The sequence below is a fragment of the Gouania willdenowi genome, chromosome 9 (genome assembly GCF_900634775.1).
Source record: "Gouania willdenowi chromosome 9, fGouWil2.1, whole genome shotgun sequence".
NCBI lineage: Eukaryota > Metazoa > Chordata > Actinopteri > Blenniiformes > Gobiesocidae > Gouania > Gouania willdenowi.
In genome coordinates, this window is record NC_041052.1 from 42,831,676 (window position 1) to 42,853,674 (window position 21,999).

At 34.9% G+C, this 21,999-nt stretch overlaps 1 protein-coding gene across 3 annotated transcripts in view; it reads left to right on the forward strand.

The window, feature by feature from the left end:
• The first annotated feature begins 436 nt into the window (after positions 1–436).
• The window catches only part of LOC114469756 (stromelysin-3-like), a 22,771-nt gene continuing 1,208 nt past the window's right edge, over positions 437–21,999 (forward strand). The window contains exons 1-7 of one of the 3 annotated variants that reach the window (XM_028457543.1): positions 437–615; positions 11,104–11,312; positions 12,495–12,656; positions 13,542–13,675; positions 15,261–15,508; positions 20,342–20,549; positions 21,510–21,770. In XM_028457543.1, coding sequence (XP_028313344.1) covers positions 523–615; positions 11,104–11,312; positions 12,495–12,656; positions 13,542–13,675; positions 15,261–15,508; positions 20,342–20,549; positions 21,510–21,770 — 1,315 coding nt within the window. In that variant the 5' untranslated portion in view covers positions 437–522. The remainder of the gene's footprint in view (positions 616–11,103; positions 11,313–12,494; positions 12,657–13,541; positions 13,676–15,260; positions 15,509–20,341; positions 20,550–21,509; positions 21,771–21,999) is intronic. The other 2 variants (XM_028457544.1, XM_028457545.1) reach the window with 2 other exon arrangements.

Here is a 21,999-nt window from a genome sequence, read left to right on the forward strand (position 1 = left end):
TGACCAAAATATACACTGACCGTTTTGTTTACCTGTGTGTGTATAAGTAAATAATCTTTATTTAGAGAGTTTTTCACAGGTAAAAACCACAAAGTGCTGATTTTAAACAACTAAATAGTGTTTATTATTTCCATCACTGAGTGCTAACATAATGTGTAATATGAATAAAGAATATTGTGACTGTATTTGTTCACAAAGCACTGACTTACATTTAACAAGATATATTCATGCTTTTCTGGATCTTTAGTAAACTTTGTAAAAGTTTTTATTAAAATAAAACATCACTTAGTACAGAACATTCCAGAGAAGTGTAAAGTGAACAGTTAGAATATGTTCCCTAGGATGTCTGTGGTAGTGAAAGAGTTAACAGTCACATGGTACCAGGGTATTATCAACACTGGGCTGTAAAAAAACAAAAGTGCACGTTCAGAGGAAAACTAGTGGGAACAAAGACATCAGAGCTGTAGATAGACTAGTGTGTGTGTGTGTGTGTGTGTGTGTGTTCTTCAGGTTCTGAGGAGGATGAGGACCGTGGTTCTACTGTGGTGCTGCTGGGTTCTGGTTCTGGTTCTAGGAGCTCCTGTTCACAGAGACGACAGGTACACACACACACGGGTGAGTTTAGGACACACACACACACACACACACACAAAATGAAAAAAACAGTAACTTTTTGCAACATTTAGCAACAAACCACGTTTAAAAAATGTATGACAAGATTTATAGCAATATTTGTGATATTTTTACTTTTTTCGTAAAAATCATCTTAACCCCAACCCTAAATGTTAAATCTAAATATTAAATCTAAATGTTAAAGTCTTAAATGTTAACCCATGTTCCTCCTACTGCTGCACACTTAAAAACATAATAATGTAATGTTATATACAAATGTATCCCCACAATGACATTAGTCTCTGAATTGTACATATCCTGTTGAGGAATAATATGTAATAAAAATAATAATAAGCACACAATAAAAAAATCTGAATTGTTATTACTGACATTTTAAGTGAGAAACAATCACTTTTATTTTGGAAAAATAAATCTACCATTGAACATATATCAGTAATACAACATATTGATCAGCCTGAAACTGTGAAATACAACTTTAATGAGAGGATGAACACAACTCTGGAATGTTTGGAAGAATGTGTCTAAAATCTTTCTCTTGTTCTATGATTTATTTTCATGTTTTTCAAAGCTGAAAATCCACTTTCATACAAGTACGTGGTGATAAAGGACATCAAAGTCTTGATAGCATGTTGAGCTAGCACAAAGCTATTATATGTTCTGTGTCACCACTAGAGGGCAGTCTGACTCTGACAGCGGTATATGTGTCATTAGTGGTAATGCATGGAGGCTCCTGACTGTTGCTATTTTTATATTATACCTTACAATTATGTCACTGTTTTCAGTTTATATTTACGTGCCCTCTATGATAAATTGTGTACCTCTGGGGGTACCTGTACCCCCACTTTGAGAACCTAGTTTCTAGGAGCGCGCGCACACACACACACACACACACAGTCTGGCTCCAGTGCACAGGGGGAGAAGGTTGTAATCACAGCTTTCACACTCATTAACTGCTCCATAAAAGAGAGGAAAAGGTTCTGGTTTTGAAGCTTTATGGCAACACCACAGCCACAGAGACATTTAATGGTTCCTAAAGATGTGATTCAGTGTGAGGTGACTAATGTAAAAACTGTCAACATATTTTGAATATTTATCTCACTTTCCTCATATTTAGTTCATTTCTATTTCATTTCAGACAGAAATTCATGTAAAACAGCATGTTCTATATCAATGTGCAAACATGAAAGATATACATCTGAATATAAATGTAAATGTTACATTTATATCTAAATCTAAATGTTAAATTGGTCGCCAAGTGTAAAGCTAACTGTTTAGAAATCATACAAAGTGGGCTGGTCAGTGCCTGTCAATCACAAGGCCCCGCCCACACCACTGACTGTGGCTCAGTGAGTGAGGAGAGGGGATCGACAGGCACTGACCTGCCCACTTTGTATAATTCAGCTTCACACTTGGTGACATTTAGATTTACATTTACAGTAATATATATTTTCATGTTTACACATTTTTAACAACGATATGGAACATGCTGTTTTACATGAATTTTTGTCTCAAATGAAAGAGAAATGAGTTAAGTGTTCAAAATATGCTGGCTATGAAACATTCACTCTATACTATAGTGTGCATACCTTACATAACTAACTTTATATATTATAGGTTTAATGTTTTCAGTGGAATTTACTAGAGTCTTTGTAGGTAATCATTTAGTTTGTTGGTCGTGTTCAACATGTTTTCATCTCAATGGTTTTTGCACTAACAGGAAGTGTAAATACATGTTTTACATTCATGACCAATATGAGGAATGTCCTGCTTCCAGCTACAGACAAAAACACAACAGGAATATGTTTGTGAAAGATAATATAAGTTATCTGTATCTCAGCAGGAGGTGGTGGCCTGGATCACTGCACTATTTAATAAAAACACAGGGTGGATACAGAAGAGAAAACGTATGAAAATATGTTTTCTGTCAACTGACAAATGATCTACAGTGTCTTTAAGTACTGTACATCCAAATGTTAAATTGATATCTAAATCTAAATATTAAATGTTAAGTCTAAAGGTTAAATGTTATTCTAAATGTTAAATCTAAATCTAAATGTTAAATGTTATTCTAAATGTTAAATCTAAATCTAAATGTAAGTCTAAATAATAAATCTAAATGTTAATTCTAAATCTAAATGTAAGTCTAAATAATAAATCTAAATGTTAAATCTAAATCTAAATGTAAGTCTAAATATGAAATCTAAATGTTGAATGTAATTCTAAATGTTAAATCTAAATCTAAATGTCATTCTAAATGTTAAATCTAAATGTTAAATGTAATTCTAAATATTAAATTTAAATCTAAATGTAATTCTAAATGTTTAATCTAAATCTAAATGTAATTATAAATGGTAAATCTAAATGTAATTCTAAATGTTAAATCTAACTGTTAAATGTATATTTAAATGTCAAATTTAAATGTTGAATGTAATTCTAAATTTTAAATCTAAATCTAAATTTTAAGTGTAATTATAAATGTTAAATCTAAATCTAAATGTTATTCTAAATGTTAAATGTAATTCTAAATGTTAAATCTGAATGTAAGTTGAAATATTAAATCTAAATGTTGAATGTAATTCTAAATGTTAAATCTAAATGTTAAATGTATATTTAAATGTTAAATCTAAATGTTGAATGTAATTCTAAATGTTAAATCTAAATGTAATTCTAAATGTTAAATATATATATTTAAATGTTGAATGTAAATCTAAATGTTAAATGTAAATGTTAAATATATATTTAAATGTTAAATCTAAATGTAATTCTAAATGTTAAATCTAAATGTTAAATGTAATTCTAAATATTAAATCTAAATCTAAATGTAATTCTAATTGTTAAATCTAAATGATAAATGTAAATCTAAATCTAAATGTTAAATCGAAATGTTAAATCTAAATGTTAAATCTAAATCTAAATGTAATTATAAATGTTAAATCTAAATGTAATTCTAAATGTTAAATATATATATTTAAATGTTGAATGTAAATCTAAATGTTAAATGTAAATGTTAAATATATATTTAAATGTTAAATCTAAATGTAATTCTAAATGTTAAATCTAAATGTTAAATGTAATTCTAAATATTAAATCTAAATCTAAATGTAATTCTAATTGTTAAATCTAAATGATAAATCGAAATCGAAATGTTAAATCTAAATGTTAAATCTAAATCTAAATGTAATTATAAATGTTAAATCTAAATCTAAATGTAATTCTAAATGTTAAATCTAAATGTAATTCTAAACGTTAAATCTAACTGTTTAATGTATATTTAAATGTTAAATCTAAATGTTGAATGTAATTCTAAATGTTTAATCTAAATGTATATTTAAATGTTGAATATAATTCTAAATGTTGAATGTAATTCTAAATGTTAAATCTAAATGTTAAATATATATATTTAAATGTTAAATCTAAATGTTGAATGTAAATCTAAATGTTAAATGTAAATGTTAAATATATATTTAAATGTTAAATCTAAATGTTCAATGTAATTCTAAATGTTAAATCTAAATCTAAATGTAATTCTAATTGTTAAATCTAAATGATAAATCTAAATCTAAATCTAAATGTTAAATCTAAATGTTAAATCTAAATCTAAATGTAATTCTAAATGTTAAATCTAAATCTAAATGTAATTCTAAATGTTAAATCTAAATGTAATTCTAAACGTTAAATCTAACTGTTTAATGTATATTTAAATGTTAAATCTAAATGTTGAATGTAATTCTAAATGTTTAATCTAAATGTATATTTAAATGTTGAATATAATTCTAAATGTTGAATGTAATTCTAAATGTTAAATCTAAATGTTAAATCTAAATGTTGAATGTAATTCTAAATGTTTAATCTAAATCTAAATGTAATTCTAAATGTTAAATCTAAATGTAATTCTAAATGTTAAATCTAACTGTTTAATGTATATTTAAATGTTAAATCTAAATGTTGAATGCAATTCTATTTTTTTATCTAAATGTTATTCTAAATGTTAAATCTAAATCTAAATGTTAAATGTATATTTAAATGTTAAATGTAAATGTTGAATGTAATTCTAAATTTTAAATCTAAATCTAAATTTTAAATCTAAATCTAAATTTTAAATCTAAATCTAAATTTTAAATGTAATTATAAATGTTAAATCTAAATCTAAATGTTATTCTAATTGTTAAATCTAAATCCAGTTGATAAATTGGTCACCAAGTGAAAAGTGGGAAGGTCAATGCCTTCAATCACGAGGCGACGCCCACACCATGTTAAAAATATGTTGGCTATGAAAAATCTCATTTGCATAAATATTTATTGACTTAATCAGAGTCAGGCCTCCTTAGGTGATGTATTTATAGTTTGATCCATGTATAGTTTCACTGAATAAGTGGTGGTTACTTATTTAATAAACACAATCATTTTTCATAATTTCAATCTAAAGCAGCGTTCAGAGGGAAAGCCCCAAACTAGACCCTGGAGAACAGCCGAATAGTTTATCACCTTCTTTCAGCTTGGTTTGGTTTAGAATGTCATTTTTAAATTGCTCCAAACGAACAGGAAACAGATGGAAAAATGTTAGATCATCAAAGCAACGACTAGAAGTTAACATAGCAGTGTTTGTTTCATCTACCATAGTTACAGAATATTACCACACTTTAAAACCTCACAGACATCAAATAAACCAACACATCAAAGAGGCTCATCATCTGTTTCTTTCCTTATTTTTTACTGTGCATGTTTTTTTTGTGCTCAGTTTAATTTATTTGCTTTTTTTAATTTGTGCCTATTAAGATTGACGTACCCTCATGGACTCATTCTAAACTCTGTTCTAGAGTTTTCCTCTTCTTTTTGGGGTTGTGAGCTCAGCTTATTAATGTTCAGTGATTTATTATGTTTCATGCTATTCAAGGTTACTTTGGTTCATTTGGAACTGTGACACATCAGGGTTTGTCACAGTCTGTGAGATAATACAATATCATGATATAATATATTACATATAATAATAATAATAATAATAATAATACAGTATAAATACTGAGAGTTTTTAAAAAGATACATTTGCAGTTATTTTGGTAATTATGGTAAAGTAGTCCCATTTTTAAGAGTTAATAAAATGAATATGGGGCATAATAATGTGTTTTGTTAGACATAGATCTATTAATAAGGATATTTAGAAGGCTTTAGAACAGATTTATAAAAACAGTGGAGGATAGCTTTAACAATGACTGTATTTTGTTTCATTTTATCAAAGCTTTCAGCTAATCCTACTCTACTAACTGTTCTCAGACACTTTTATAAAACCATGACCTGACACTGGTTCTAATACATCTGTATTGTTTATCTACTAGGATCATAAATGAGTTTATTTCAGCAAATCCATATGATTTGTTCTTCTTTGAAGTCTTGTTTTTTCTATTTTGACTTCATAACAAGTAGAACATGTGTATAGAAACATAATCAGATCTATGTTGTTCCAGTTTGTTATGTCTTTGTTTCTAATCTCTCATCTTATCAACTTCACCTTTGTCAGTGACAACATATGTCTGGACAGGCCTGAGAATCTGACTGTGTGTGTGTGTGTGTGTGTGTGTGTGTGTGTGTGTGTGTGTGTGTGTGTGTGTGTGTGTGTGTGTGTGTGTGTGTGTGTGTGTGTGTGTGTGTGTGTGTGTGTGTGTGTGTGTGTGTGTGTGTGTGTGTGTGTGTGTGTGTGTGTGTGTGTGTGTGTGTTTATTCCTGCTTGTGTTCCCATCATGTTGATGTCTTGGATCAGGGTCAATATTTTGGGAAACTGTGAGAGCGAAAGGTGACATCAGCACCTGATGAACAGAAGTAGGTCAGTGGGTGGAGTGTGAATGTGGTGATGGTGTAGTTATTCACTGGAGCTTTGGAGGGAGCATCTCTACTATCAGAAAACATGGCACATTTATGACATCTCATGAATGAGACCATGTTACAGAGGCGGAGTCCTCCACGCCCCTCTGCGCTTGCCTTAGGACAGTTTCCCTCCCATTGCTATTATGATAGCTGTGTTCATCGCCATGACAACTGTTGTGATGGTGATGAATATTATTTTATGGAGACGGTGTCAGTCCCCCGACCCATATTTCACAATGATTTTAACATAAAATCAAATAAAAGAGCTATCAATTATAAAAATCTGAAAAAAATTAAAATCTCAAATCTAGAAACACCAAAACATAAAAGCATTAGATGTGCTCTATTAAATATTAGATCACTGAGATCCAAATCTCTACTAGTAAATGACCTTATCTCAGAAAATAACTTTGATTTATTCTGTTTAACTGAAACATGGCTGTATCAAGATGAATATGTTAGTTTAAATGAAGCCACTCCTCCCAGTCATTTAAATACTCATATGCCACGAGACATAGGCCGTGGAGGTGGTGTAGCAGCTATTTATCATTCCTCTCTCCTAATCTATCCTAAACCAAAGGCCAGTTACACTTCCTTTGAAAGCCTGGTTCTAAATTTATCTCATACCAAATCAAAAACCTGCCAGCCAGTCTTATTTGTGATAATTTACCGTCCTCCAGGCCCTTATTCTGAATTTCTATCAGAATTCTCTGAGTTTATATCAAACTTAGTCCTCAGTTCTGATAAAATACTGATAGTAGGAGATTTTAATATCCATGTGGACAAAGATAGTGATAGCCTGAGCTCAGCCTTTATGTCCCTAATAGACTCAGTTGGCTTTTTTCAAACTATTAATGGGTCCTCTAAGGGACCCTTAAAGCACTGGACAGGCGCCCTGTCCAGGGTGTACCCCCGCCCAGCGCCCAATGAGAGCTGGAGATTGGCATCAGCAGACCCCCGCGACCCTGTAGCACAGGAGCAAGTGGGTTTGAAAATGGATGGATGGTTCTCTGAGGGTTCTCTCAGGGTCCTCTGAGGGTCCTTTAAGGGTTCTCTAAGGGTCCTCTGAGGGTTCTCTAAGGGTTCTCTGAGGGTTCTCTAAGGGTCCTCTGAGGGTTCTCTAAGGGTCCTCTGAGGGTTCTCTAAGGGTTCTCTAAGGGTCCTCTGAGGGTTCTCTAAGGGTCCTCTGAGGGTCCTCTGAGGGTTCTCTAAGGGTTCTCTAAGGGTTCTCTAAGGGTCCTCTGAGGGTTCTCTAAGGGTTCTCTGAGGGTTCTCTAAGGGTTCTCTAAGGGTTCTCTAAGGGTTCTCTAAGGGTTCTCTAAGGGTTCCTCTCTAACTCAGACTGAATCCCAGTGACCAGGTCTTGTTAAACTGTATATTTGTTGTTAGTTTCTACACTCAGCCTGTGTTGGAACATGTTTTATCTTCTCTTTAAATGTTTGTCACCAGTAAAATTAAAGGTTGTGTCCATACTTGTAAGAGATGGGTCCCCCCCCCCCCCCCCCCCCCCAGAACACGTCACACGTCCTCAGGGCTTTTGGCCTGGTGCGTTTTCTGTTGGTTATGGTTTTGTTGTTGTAATCTATTACAAAATCATTTTATCTGCCATGTTAGGTAGTACTAGACTTTTAGTGTAACGTAATGTTCTAGTCCAGTACTTCTCAAACCTTTTTAGGTTCTAGTCCCCCTGTCTCTTATTTCTGAGTCTCCTCTTTGTCCGACTACAACATTTTTCTCATAATTCTGTAAAAAAACATCTATAGATCATAATGATGGAATGAAGAATGTCACTGTGTAAAAGAGTGAATCAAACAGTATTTAGTGTCTCCTGAATAGATTTATTTCTATAGATTATATAATTTCTGGTCATGTCTCTAATCATCATCATTTACATCATTATTATGATCATATTAAAGGTCATTTTATCAGCCCTGTGGGAAAATAAGTTCATATGAGTTGATCCACACACGTTAAAATAAATGTATATTTGTTTTTAGTCATTTATTTGAGGTAGATGTATGATTTAAATTTTAAATGTAGAGTGGGTAACTAACTGGTATCTGGTACATTTTATGTTTTTATAGTTTAGTTTTTATACATCCTAAGTTTATCGTACAAGTGCAAAGTTTAAATCAGATTTTATATGAATGATTGCACATTAAAAGGTATGAAATAGTTTACATAGAATGTCCGTAAATACCGGTGCATAAATCACTGTAATGCTTCATCAGATATTTATGCTTCTTTTCCAGTAACATAACAAACCTTGATTGTATTTATACATATACAGCATAAGAAAAGTGAAAGTATTTCAATACTTACACTTAAAAGCACATTTTTTCAGCACAGGACCCACAGACAGATAAACTAAACCCATGTGATATCAGTGACAACAGTGCAAAACCTCTATACCGCTAAGAATTATGGGTAATATGCTTTGTGGATCAGGGGCTCATAGGGGGCGGGGCTAAAGACCACTCTGGAGAATTGAGCCACCCTACGCACTCACACTCTCATGGGGGGAACATGAGGGTGAAGTGTGAGTATTGGGACGGGGCCTTATTCATATTTCATTATTTTTGATGATGTATTTTCTGTGTCACCACTAGAGGGCAGTCTGACTCTGACAGGTTAATGTGTCATTAGTGGTAATGCATGGGGGCTCCTGACTGCTGCTAGATTTATATTATATTTTACAATGCTGTCACACTGTTTTAATCTTGTACCCCTTAGGAACCCATTGGGGGTACCAGTACCCCACTTTGGGAACCACTGCTCAAATACTGTGTTGTGTATGTTTTTTTTAAGAATTATCCAGGAGCCAGTGTGAAGACATAACATACTGTATGTTTGTGAATGGAGGCAGGCCAGTACAGAGATCTATCTACTGTATTACACTAACCCAGGGGTCTGCAACCTGCGGCTCTGGAGCCACATGTGGCTCTTTGACTCTTTTGCAATGGCTCTAGATAGTTTTCAAAAACTTAATAAAATAATTAATTATTATTTCTTACAGAGGGTATTGATGAATATTGACATTAACTTCAAATAAAATTAGCATAAAAACAATTTGTTAACCTAAAAATAAATCACATTGTGCAATAACTTGCACCTGTGGCTAACCTTAAGTTGTAATGAAATCCCTGGTAAGATAACAAAACTAACAAAAAGACTATTCTGGAAGAAAATAGATTGCTTGATATGTTTATTTATTCGTTTATTTGATATGGACATAACAACTGCATTGGACAAACCAGATACATTGTTTTCAGTGTTATAGCAAAACTGCTAATTTGCAACACCTGTCCATAGGAGGCAACACATTTCACAATACACAATGCAATACAATACACAATACACTATTTAAAAGGTAAACAATACACATCAGGATACATTTCATAAAGCGTTACCATGTGAGCAGCTTTGACTTGACTTCAGCCATTGTTTCTGTAAAACCTGTTCATGTCAGTCAGCAGTTTTAAATCAGTGGGCAGAGACTTCCACAGGCTGGATCCATTAAAAGAGAAACTGGACTGTCCAAAAGATTTTGTACATTTTGGGAGAACACAGTCCCCACTGACCGAGGCTCTGGTGTTGGGTCTACGGGAGTCCTGACGCCGAACAATGAGAGCTGAGAACAGCGGCGACACATGACTGTTCAAACATTTAAAGACCAATTTCAGAGTACTAAAATTTATAAAGTTTTCGAAAGTAAAAAGATTATGTCTATGAATGATGTCACAGTGATGCCATCTCATAGGTTTTCTATCAAATACCTTGACTGCCTGTTTGTACAATGAAACAACTGGCTTGAGTGTGGACGAGGAGGTTTGTGACCAGGATGTGATGCAGTAGGACAGATGTGAAAAAATCATTGAATGCATGTATAGCAGGGCGGCCTGATGGGACAGATCCCTCCTGATGAAGCCAAAACAGTTCAAGTTGGATTTGACCTTTTTACACACATTTTTGACTTGACTTTGAAATTTAAGGTTGTTATCAATAATAATTCCAAGATATTTGGTCTCTTTTACTACTTGTATGATTTCATTGTTTATGCTGACTTCAAAGGTGCTGTTAGAGGGTCTTGTTTTAATTGAGAAACAGACAGCAACGGTTTTCTTCACATTTAAGGTTAGGTGAGACAGCTCGAGCCATCTAGAGATGTTTACTAGGGCAAGTGTCAACTGCTGCACTGCCAGAGTTTCTGTTGCAAGAAATTAATTTCATTAACTCATAAAATTATTTGATATTATTTCAACTTTATAGATTTTTATACACTGTAATGTTTGCATTGAGAAGGTTTTTTTTTTTTTTTTCGGCTCCAGAAGGACTTTAATCCTGGTGAGTTTGGGCAAAATGGCTCCTTGGAGAGTAAAGGTTGTTGACCCCTGCACTAACCTATTTAATTCAGCTTTTAGAAACTTTGGAAAGATTTGTCAAGATTGACAAACACGTTGTGTCGTACATGACACCACGTGAACCCATTTTCATGCAAGTTTGGTAATTGAGGGCAATTGTTTTTTGATGGTTTGTAAAGCATCAACATCCATCATCAGTTCTCACACATAACGGAGGTCATATTTGTAATGATCTAAAATGCTGTTCCAGGTCATTGAAAGGCTGATGAAGAAGACTGGAAATAATCCCCACATTCAGAGCTCAGTGATAACAGCCAATAATTCCAACTCTAGAGGCAGACGTAGATGTGGAGTTCCAGACTATCCAGCACCTAGAGAAGAACATTATCCAAAAGCAGCACGACAGAGACGTTTTGTTCTGTATGGAGGACGTTTGGAAAAAGCCGACCTCACATACAGGTAAACCATTTAAAATCATTGACTTTTCTCTCTAATCTGAATCTGAATCAACTTTTATTTGTCACAAGTTACAGAACAATAAGATTGTATTTGTCTGTGATCAGATAACTCACTGTATTTGATCATCCAGACACCAGCTCTAACTCACCAAACATACATTTTAACTTATTATCCAACTTTATGATTAGTCACTTCCTCCAGAGCATGTGTCACAGGTTTAATATAGAAATATAGACTGTAGTTCTTAATGTCTTTGAAGTATTACTGTAAATAGTTTCTGTTGTTTTTAATATAGTCGTGATAAGGGTAACAGACATTATGTTTGCACTATTGTTGGTTGTTGTAGTTGCTCCTAGACTGTGGAACAGTCCTCTCTTTATCATTATTATTACTGTTGATATTTTTAAAACTCATTAAAAACATGTTTTTATGTTGTGGTTTTTAAACTGAACTGACATTATTGGTTTTATATTTTTATTTATTTGATCTCATTTTCTTTTACTTGTGTAAACTTTTATAACTTCTCTACAGGACTTTGGTCAACGTTTGTTTTTAAATGTGCTTGATAAATAATTGACCTACAGTATATACAGTATGCTCAGAGGTAATAATAGTTCACCTCATCTACACCCAACAAAAATTTAAACGCACAAAGTAATTTTTTTTTAAATATTTATTATCAATCAGGAAATATTTCAACAGTCATTCTTGTCTTATTAACAGAAACATGTTATTATGGGCTGAACCCACCAGCGCTACATGTCTGACACATACAGTCAACAGACAAACAATAATTCATAATTATTGTTCATTCCTCTAAACTGGCAGCATTTCATTATGTTCAGTCAGTGTTTGATCATTGTTTATGTATGGGACAGACACCAGCACTCCTCATGACCTGTACAGTAACTAGTGGGTTTTAACTGTCATATAAAGGCCACTAGAGCCCAAAAAATCCTTTAAAAAAAAAAAAAAAAAAAAAAAAAAAGTACATTTGAAAAGTTTCTTCTGCAGCAGATGAACTTTGTTAGTCAGATGAAATGAGTCAGACTTGTTTAGAAGAGTAAATATTTCTCAGTAATCATCTTAGTGGGTGGGACGCTCTCTACGAGCTTTGTTAGCGTCACACGTGTTACAGTATCATAGATCTCATATTACATCTGCTATTGTAAAAGCTCACAGTGTTTCTGATCTCTACAGGATCGTTCGCTTCCCCTGGCAGATCAATGAGGAAAAGGTTCGACGGGTTTTTAAGGAGGCTCTAAAGATCTGGAGCGAGGTCACCCCACTAACATTCACTGAGATCCACAGTGGGAAAGCAGACATCCACATTGACTTCACCAGGTGGGGGTTGATTCACAATCATTAAAAAGTGAATATTACTGTCATTTAGCCCCTGCCCTGACAAAAGGAGCAAACAGTAGGTCAGAATGGATGAATATTAGTTATTAAATAAAATGTGAATCTGAATCTGACCAGAGCCCAATTCATTATTTATTATGTTGAAAACTAAAAACATTCAAAAGCTTGTAAAATATCATTAAGTGAACACAACACTGGTAAATATGTACATTTATAACTCTAACGACTTGAATTAAATTAAAGGCAAATACAGTCAAACTAAAACACATGGTGAATATTGTTACTGGTGTTTACATACATTTTTGATCTGAATATCTTCTATATTTCTCTCAAAGATCAGGTTGTTGAGTTTTATCATAAGTGATTTGACTGTTCCATGAGTTGATAACATTAGAATCCTTTGTTTTATGCTGAGAAGATTTACATCACACTTCAAATAAAGCCACACAAATACTTTATATGTAATCATTTTACTGTGTCTAAAGATTGAAAACTGAACGCTCTCGAAATGTGACAAGTTATTTTGCACAAAATGGGATGCAGAGTAGACACTTTTCTAACATCACCCTGTGACCCTATGACCTTGTGACCATGTGACCCTGTGACCCTGACCCTATGACATATGACCCTATGACCATGTGACCATGTGACATCACCCTATGACCCTATGACCATGTGATCATGTGACATCACCCTATGACCCTGTGACCCTATGACCCTGTGGCCTTGTGACCCTATGACCATGTGACGTCACCCTGTGACCCTGTGACCCTGACCCTATGACATGTGACCCTATGACCATGTGATCATGTGACATCACCCTATGACCCTGTGTCCCTATGACCATGTGACCCTATGACCCTGTAGGTACTGGCATGGTGACAATCTTCCCTTTGATGGTCCTGGTGGAATTCTAGCTCACGCCTTCTTTCCTAAAACACATCGTCAGGGTGACATTCACTTTGATTATGATGAGTCATGGACTCTAGGAAACCACATGGGTAAGTGGGTGGATGGATGGATGGATGGATGGATGGATGGAGGGAGGGAGGGAGGGAGGGAGGGATGTTTTGCATTCCATAGCATCATCTATGAGTTGTTTTTTCTATTTCAGTAAAATGTGAGAGAATCTTTAAACCAGTTTTTAAATCTTTGGGAGGGGGAGGGGTAGGGGGAGGGGTTTACAGCAGCACTATGGAATAATTACACACTATAATGAATTAGTTTTAAAAATGTTTTTTAGAACAATTAGGTGAAATTTAATCATTTCTCACGGCACACAAGTGTGCCACGGCCCAGTGGTTGAAAACCCCTGCTTTAGAATAAATGAGGTCAGGGTCAGTGGGGGGAGGGGGGGTCATAGTTTAAATAAGGTGACCCTCAGGCATCAGCACCAACACTGTTAAACTAGTGTTTAATGACCTTTCACCTTTATATTCTATGTTTACATCTCTTACATTATTATATTATATTCTGATGTTTTATTTTACCATCAAACAATCAGAATAAATACTTATTATTGTTTATTATTTTACCTTGGTAACAATATCTTTATAAACACATTAACTTAATTTCAGGTGATATGATTAGTCATCGTTTCCATTCATTGGCTAATGTTAGTTCAGAGGTCAAATATAAAGGGCTGCAGATTTTAAATGAACCTTTTTAACATTAATGTTCACAAGTTTGACATTTCCACATATAAATGATACATAAAGCAATAAGTGGCAGATATAAAATTTCATTGATTTTTTTGACTAATTTTTATTTATTTTGAGGAAATTATGTGAAATATTTTCAGGAAAATGTAGTTCTTTGAACAATTTGAGATTTAAAATGACTGCAGTCATGTGATAAAAGCGTGGGAAAAATGTGATCCTTCATTAAAGTTGTGTAAATAGAAGATTTACAACTTACATATTATTTTTTGGTATTTTACACAATAATTTATGTTTTCCTTTCTCCTGTGGGAAGAATTGGATGGTCTGAAGCACGTGTCAAACTGCCCGGGGACCAAATCCGGCCCTTTAGAGCATCCAATTCAGCCCGCAGAAGAATGTAAATATTACAGAGAAAACGTGAATTATTGTGTAAAAGACCAAATAATCCATATCTCAAATTGACCATTTTAATGAAACTCTACGATATTTTTATGAGTTTGTATTTTTGCTTTGTTTATATCACATAAACATTTTTAATTGCAAAATCTGGAAAGGACTCTAAAATTTTCTACAAATCTTGCAATTTCTCACAAACAATTGCACAAAATTCCTCTAAATTACACAAAAAATTGGTAATAAATTCATTCAAGATGTTTTTAAGTGAATTGAACTGACATTGAAAACTGAGACACAATGATGTTAAAATAGTTTTTTTTTCTCCACCTAAAATCTGTGGCCGCTTGAGATCAAACGTCCGTATTTGGCCCCTGAACTAACACCCCTGGTCTAAAGGGCCAGATTTGGCCCCTGGACCTTGAGTTTGACACAAATGGATGATGTGGTGTCTAGTGTTGATGGATAAATAGCCTGTGTCACGAGTAAACCACAACAAAGCTGTTAAACGTAGTTTTCTCTCCACCTGCAGGTACGGACCTTCTCCAGGTGGCTGCCCATGAGTTTGGACACGTTCTGGGCCTGCAGCACTCCAATGTACCTGGAGCCATTATGTCTGCTTATTATTCCTTCTCATATCCACTCAAACTGAGTGAGGACGACAAGCAAGGCATCCAATATCTGTACGGAACTCATCCTCAATCACTGGCCTCACCATCACCTCCTCCTGCTCCTCGTCCTCCTCCAGCTAAGACAGAGACTAATGAGATCATCACCACTGTGAGTGATTGACACAAACCTGCATATGATTGAGTGTGACTAAGTAATATTGACTTTTCAGATTAAAGATGGAACGTGTAAAGGGCGAAAGAAGTTCATATAAAACAAAGTGGTTTTATGTTGATTCAGCTTTTAGTTTCAGAGAGAGAGAGTAAAGTAAGGGTAGATTGTGATAAATTGTTATAAATAGTTGAAATGAACCTTTTTCTGGAACTAATGAATTGATCAAAAATAAACAAGTCATTGGGTGTTAGTGATTGGTTCATATAGAAGCGTCTGTTAGAGCCCCATAATTAATAACAACCCAATATGTAACAATCAATCAATCAATCTTTATTTGTATAGCGCCAAATCATAACCAATGGTATCTCAAGGCACTTTACAGTAGAGCAGTCTTAAGGACGGACTCTTCATTTTATAGATACACACATATGCATATATACGTATATACACATACATATGTATCCCACACCCAACATGAATTCATCATGGCGGCAAGGAAAACCTTCTGTTAAGCAGCAGGAACCTTGTGTGGATCCCATTCCTATGATGAACAGCCATCCACGTTATGCTGTGTTGGGTGTGTGCAGAGGAAAGGGTGGAGACAGAGTTGTTGAGACTCTGTAACTCCACACTGAGGATCCCACGGACCTGCAAGACAAAAGCCAGAAGGAGAACAGGAGCAAACACACAAGGGAAGAAGCAGACATAGAGGGAGTGTTTGAGAGAGGAATGGGACCCTCTCCGGTCCCTCTCTAACCTAAATGACCTCTCTCTTAACGCCCTCTCCAACTTCTCTCCAACCGAGCATGCCAGACCCCCCCCCACCGGCAGTCTATGCCTATTGCATCTTAACTATGAGCTATGAGCTGGTTCCTAACTAAAAGCTTTACCAAAGAGGAATGTTTTGAGCCTAACCTTAAAGGTAGAGAGGGTGTCTGCCCCCCGAACCGTGGTTGGTAGATGGTTCCAGAGAAGTGGGGCCTGATAACTGAAAGCTCTTCCTCCTATACTACTTTTAGAGACAAATGGAACAACGAGTAGTCCAGCATTTTGAGAGCGTAGTGTTCTGGGGGGATTGTATGGCACTACAAGCTCCTTGAGATAGACTGGTGCCTGTCCATTTAGGGCTTTATAAGTGAGAAGAAGAATCTTGAATTCTATTCTATATTTTATGGGAAGCCAATGCAGAGAGGCTAATACAGGAGTAATGTGATCTCTTCTCCTAGTTTTAGTCAGTACACGTGCTGCAGCATTTTGAACCAGCTGAAGTGTCTTAAGCGACTTGCTCGGGCAGCCTGCTAAAAGAGAATTACAATAATCCAGTCTAGAGGTAACAAAAGCATGGACTAGCTTTTCGGCGTCGCCCTGAGACAGGATGGATCTGATTTTAGCAATGTTACGGAGATGAAAGAAGGCAGTTCTTGAAGTTTGTTTTATGTGAGAGTTGAAGGATAAATCCTGATCAAATAGAACCCCAAGGTTTCTAACAGTTGTGCTTTGTGCCAGAGTAATGCCATCTAGGGCAGTTAGGCTAGCATAGGTTTCTCTAAGGTGTCGTGGGCCCAGTACAATGACCTCAGTCTTGTCTGAGTTGAGAAGAAGAACATTTTGGTCCATCCAGGCCCTAATGTCCTTTAGACAGGCCTCAAGTTTAGATAGCTGATTTGTCTCACCTGACTTCATTGATACATACAGTTGGGTATCATCAGCATAGCAGTGAAAGTTAACAGAGTATTTTCTCATAACATTACCAAGGGGGATCATATAGATACAGAAGAGGATTGGACCTAGCACAGAGCCCTGAGGAACCCCGTAGCTTACTTTAGTGTACACAGAAGACCTATTATTCACGTCTACAAACTGGTACCTATCAGATAGGTAGGACTTAAACCAGTTTAGGGCAGTCCCTGTGATTCCAAGTAATTTCTCTAATCTCTCTAGTAGAATATAGTGATCTATAGTGTCAAAAGCTGCACTAAGATCTAATAAAACCAGCACTGAGAGTCGTCCTTCATCTGAAGCCCAGAGTAGATCATTAGTTACTTTAACTAAAGCAGTCTCTGTGCTGTGTTGAGCTCTAAAACCTGACTGGAAGTCCTCGAACAGGCTGTTGTTTTGAAGAAATTCACAGAGCTGAGCTGCCACAACTTTCTCAAGAATCTTTGAAATAAAAGGAAGATTAGATATAGGCCTGTAGTTTGCTAAAGTGCTGGAATCAAGAGTAGGTTTTTTGAGAAGGGGTTTGATTACAGCTACTTTAAAGGACTGTGGCACGTAGCCTATTGATAGGGATATATTTATTGTCTCCAACAAAGATGGGCAGACCAGGGGAACAACTTCTTTAAACAGCTTAGTTGGGATCGGATCTGAAAGGCAGGTCGATGGTTTGGAGGATGAAATAATAGAGTTAAGTTCCTGAAGTCCTATATGTGTGAAACAGTTTAGGTTAGGCCTATTTACATTTAATGGTACAGCAGGCCCAGGTGAAGGCAGGGAGTGGCTAATTTTATCTCTAATCTTATGAATTTTATGGTTAAAAAATGTCATAAAGTCCTCACAGCTGAGGGCTAGAGGAATCATGGGCTCAATAGAGCTCTGACTTTGTGTTAGCCTGGCTACAGTGCTGAAAAGGTACCTCGGATTATTTTTATTTTCTTCAATTAGTGAGGAGTAGTATGTAGATCGACTATGTCGTAAGGCTGTCATGTATTTACTATGGCTTTCTTGCCAAAGTATTCGTGACTCCTCTGTTTTATTGGAGCGCCACATTCTCTCTAATTTACGGGTTGTTTGTTTGAGTGTGTGAGTTTCAGAGCTAAACCACGGAGCTTTCCTCTGACGTTTAATAGTTTTTTCCCTCAATGGGGCAATTGAGTCCAAGGTGGATTTTAGTAGACTAGCAGAGCTATCGACAAGCAGATCCAGTTGAGAGGGGTTATAATTGATATCATAGTTATTTATTGGATGGTGCACTGAGTTTAAGGCAGCAGGAATGGCCTCTTTAAATTTAGCCACAGCACTGTTGGATAGATTTCTACTTGTAACTATTTTATTGCACAGTGCGAGATCCTCTAGGATAATGTTAAAAGATATTAAAAAGTGATCTGATAGCAGAGGATTTTCAGGGTAGACTTTTAGTTCATTAATATCAAGGCCATATGTTAGAACAAGATCAAGAGTATGATTTAAACGATGAGTAGCTTCATTAATAGTTTGAAAAAAGCCAACTGAGTCTATTAGGGACATAAAGGCTGAGCTCAGGCTATCACTATCTTTGTCCACATGGATATTAAAATCTCCTACTATCAGTATTTTATCAGAACTGAGGACTAAGTTTGATATAAACTCAGAGAATTCTGATAGAAATTCAGAATAAGGGCCTGGAGGACGGTAAATTATCACAAATAAGACTGGCTGGCAGGTTTTTGATTTGGTATGAGATAAATTTAGAACCAGGCTTTCAAAGGAAGTGTAACTGGCCTTGGTTTAGGATAGATTAGGAGAGAGGAATGATAAATAGCTGCTACACCACCTCCACGGCCTATGTCTCGTGGCATATGAGTATTTAAATGACTGGGAGGAGTGGCTTCATTTAAACTAACATATTCATCTTGATACAGCCATGTTTCAGTTAAACAGAATAAATCAAAGTTATTTTCTGAGATAAGGTCATTTACTAGTAGAGATTTGGATCTCAGTGATCTAATATTTAATAGAGCACATCTAATGCTTTATGTTTTGGTGTTTCTAGATTTGAGATTTTAATTTTTTTCAGATTTTTATAATTGATAGCTCTTTTATTTGATTTTATGTTAAAATCATTGTGAAATATGGGTCGGGGGACTGACACCGTCTCCATAAAATAATATTCATCACCATCACAACAGTTGTCATGGCGATGAACACAGCTATCATAATAGCAATGGGAGGGAAACTGTCCTAAGGCAAGCGCAGAGGGGCGTGGAGGACTCCGCCTCTGTAACATGGTCTCATTCATGAGATGTCATAACAGTGACTGTGCCATGTTTTCTGATAGTAGAGATGCTCCCTCCAAAGTAGGATGGATTCCATCTCTTCCTATCAGGTTCGGTTTTCCCCAGAAGGATCTCCAATGATCAATGAAGCCCACCTCGTTTTCTGGACACCACCTCGATAGCCAGCGGTTAAATGATGACATGCTATAGGCTATACATGTCATCACTGGTCAGATTTGGCAAGGGACCAGAGAAAACAAGACCCCAATAGTTTTTAAAAATACGTAATAAAACCCAAAGTGTAATAACTGGTCAAGAATGGAGGATTAGGATTAGGATTAGAATTAGGACCACTGGAAAAAACTAAACACAAAAACTGATCCAATAGTGGAAGAACTTCTCTTGATTTTTATTTTGAGGTTTTTTTTTTTTGCCTTTTTTTTCTGCTTATTTATAAGTTTTTATTTTTTATTTTCATTTGTTACTACTTCAGGACATCAACAATGAATAACCGAATTTTCTGATTTTCTGCGTCAGCGAGAGGTATGAGGAATGTCTGCTCTGAATGATCAGTTTCTTTCAAAAAAAAAATAAAATAATAATAATAATAATAATAATAATAATGTTAATAATAATAATAATAATGTTATTAATAATAATAATGTTATTAATAATAATAATGTTAATAATAATAATAATAATAATAATGTTAATAATAATAATAATAATAATAATAATGTTATTATTAATAATAATAATAATAATAATGTTAATAATAATAATAATAATAATGTTATTAATAATAATAATAATAATACCTATAATGTTATTAATTATAATGAATGTGTGTTCCTAGCAGCCTGATGTCTGCCACACTGACTTTGATGCCGTGTCCATGATCCGAGGGGAACTGTTCTTCTTTAAGTCAGGCTTTGTTTGGAGGATCAGGGAGGGACATCTAGAACATGGCTACCCAGCACTGGCCTCCCGTCATTGGAGGGGGATCCCCCACAACATAGAGGCAGCCTTTGAAGACAAAGCTGGGAACATTTGGTTCTTCCAAGGTACGTAACTAAATAACTGAAGCTCCTTTAATGTGGTCTATAGCTTTAATGGTTGAATGATTGACAGATGTGATCAGTAAAAATCTAATGCAAATGTTTGTGGTATTTTTCCTCTGAAAGCTAGGTGGCTACGCTAAAGTCCGTTTTTAATCTGAAATTATCAGCTAAGATAATTTCACTCTTTACAGACTAAATAGATGTAGATGTGTTCCTGATGCACTCACACACAAACATGTTCATGTGTCTCTTGTGGAGCTTTTTAGTTTATTTAGTAGCTTTTTAGATCATTTAGTAGCTTTTTAGATCATTTAGTAGCTTTTTAGATCATTTAGTAGCTTTTTAGATCATTTGGTAGCTTTTTAGATCATTTAGTAGCTTTTTAGATCATTTAGTAGCTTTTTAGTTTATTTAGTAGCTTTTTAGTTTATTTAGTAGTTTTTTAGTTTATTTAGTAGCTTTTTAGTTTATTTAGTAGCTTTTTAGTTTATTTAGTAGCTTTTTAGTTTATTTAGTAGCTTTTTAGTTTATTTAGCAGCTTTTTAGATCATTTAGTAGCTTTTTAGTTTATTTAGTAGCTTTTTAGTTTATTTAGTAGCTTTTTAGTTTATTTAGTAGCTTTTTAGTTTATTTAGTAGTTTTTTAGTTTATTTAGCAGCTTTTTAGATCATTTAGTAGCTTTTTAGATCATTTAGTAGCTTTTTAGATCATTTAGTAGCTTTTTAGTTTATTTAGTAGCTTTTTAGTTTATTTAGTAGCTTTTTAGTTTATTTAGTAGCTTTTTAGTTTATTTAGTAGACAGTTGAAGTCCTTCTATCCTCAGGGTTTGTGTGTTTTGTGTGTCAGTGATTTATTCTCTAACTTCAGACGTTAGAGCTACTGATAGATTTGAAAAACCAAACTAATGATGCCACAGAACAGAGCTGATAATGTGATAAAGTGATGATGATATCTTCTCCACAGGTGAGAACTACTGGGTGTTTGATGCTGAGATGCCCATCCGGGGTCCAGAGCCCCTCGGTGCTTTAGGTCTGTCTGTTTCTGGGGTTCAGGCAGCTCTACGCTGGGGCCACGATCCAAACTACAACACCTACTTCATCAAGTCAGGCAGTTACTGGAGGTTCAGCCCCCAGGACAGCAGAGTGGAGTCTGTTAATCCACGCAGCATGAAAGACTGGAGCAACATCCCTGATGAAGTAGATGCTGCGTTCAGGGACATTTATGGTAGGATTCATTCAAAAAATCATTTTTATTTCTATGTTATGTTAAGGTTTTGTTTATTCAGACAAAGTGTTTCAGGAAATGTTCATCTCTGACATGTTGGTGTACCATAGTTACCAGTTTGTGTTACAAATGCTTATCATTGCACTTAATAGGAATCACATGTTTGTGAGGGGCTGCTGTAGACCCCTGACCCTGTTAACACTCATATCACTAACTCTGAGGGTCAATC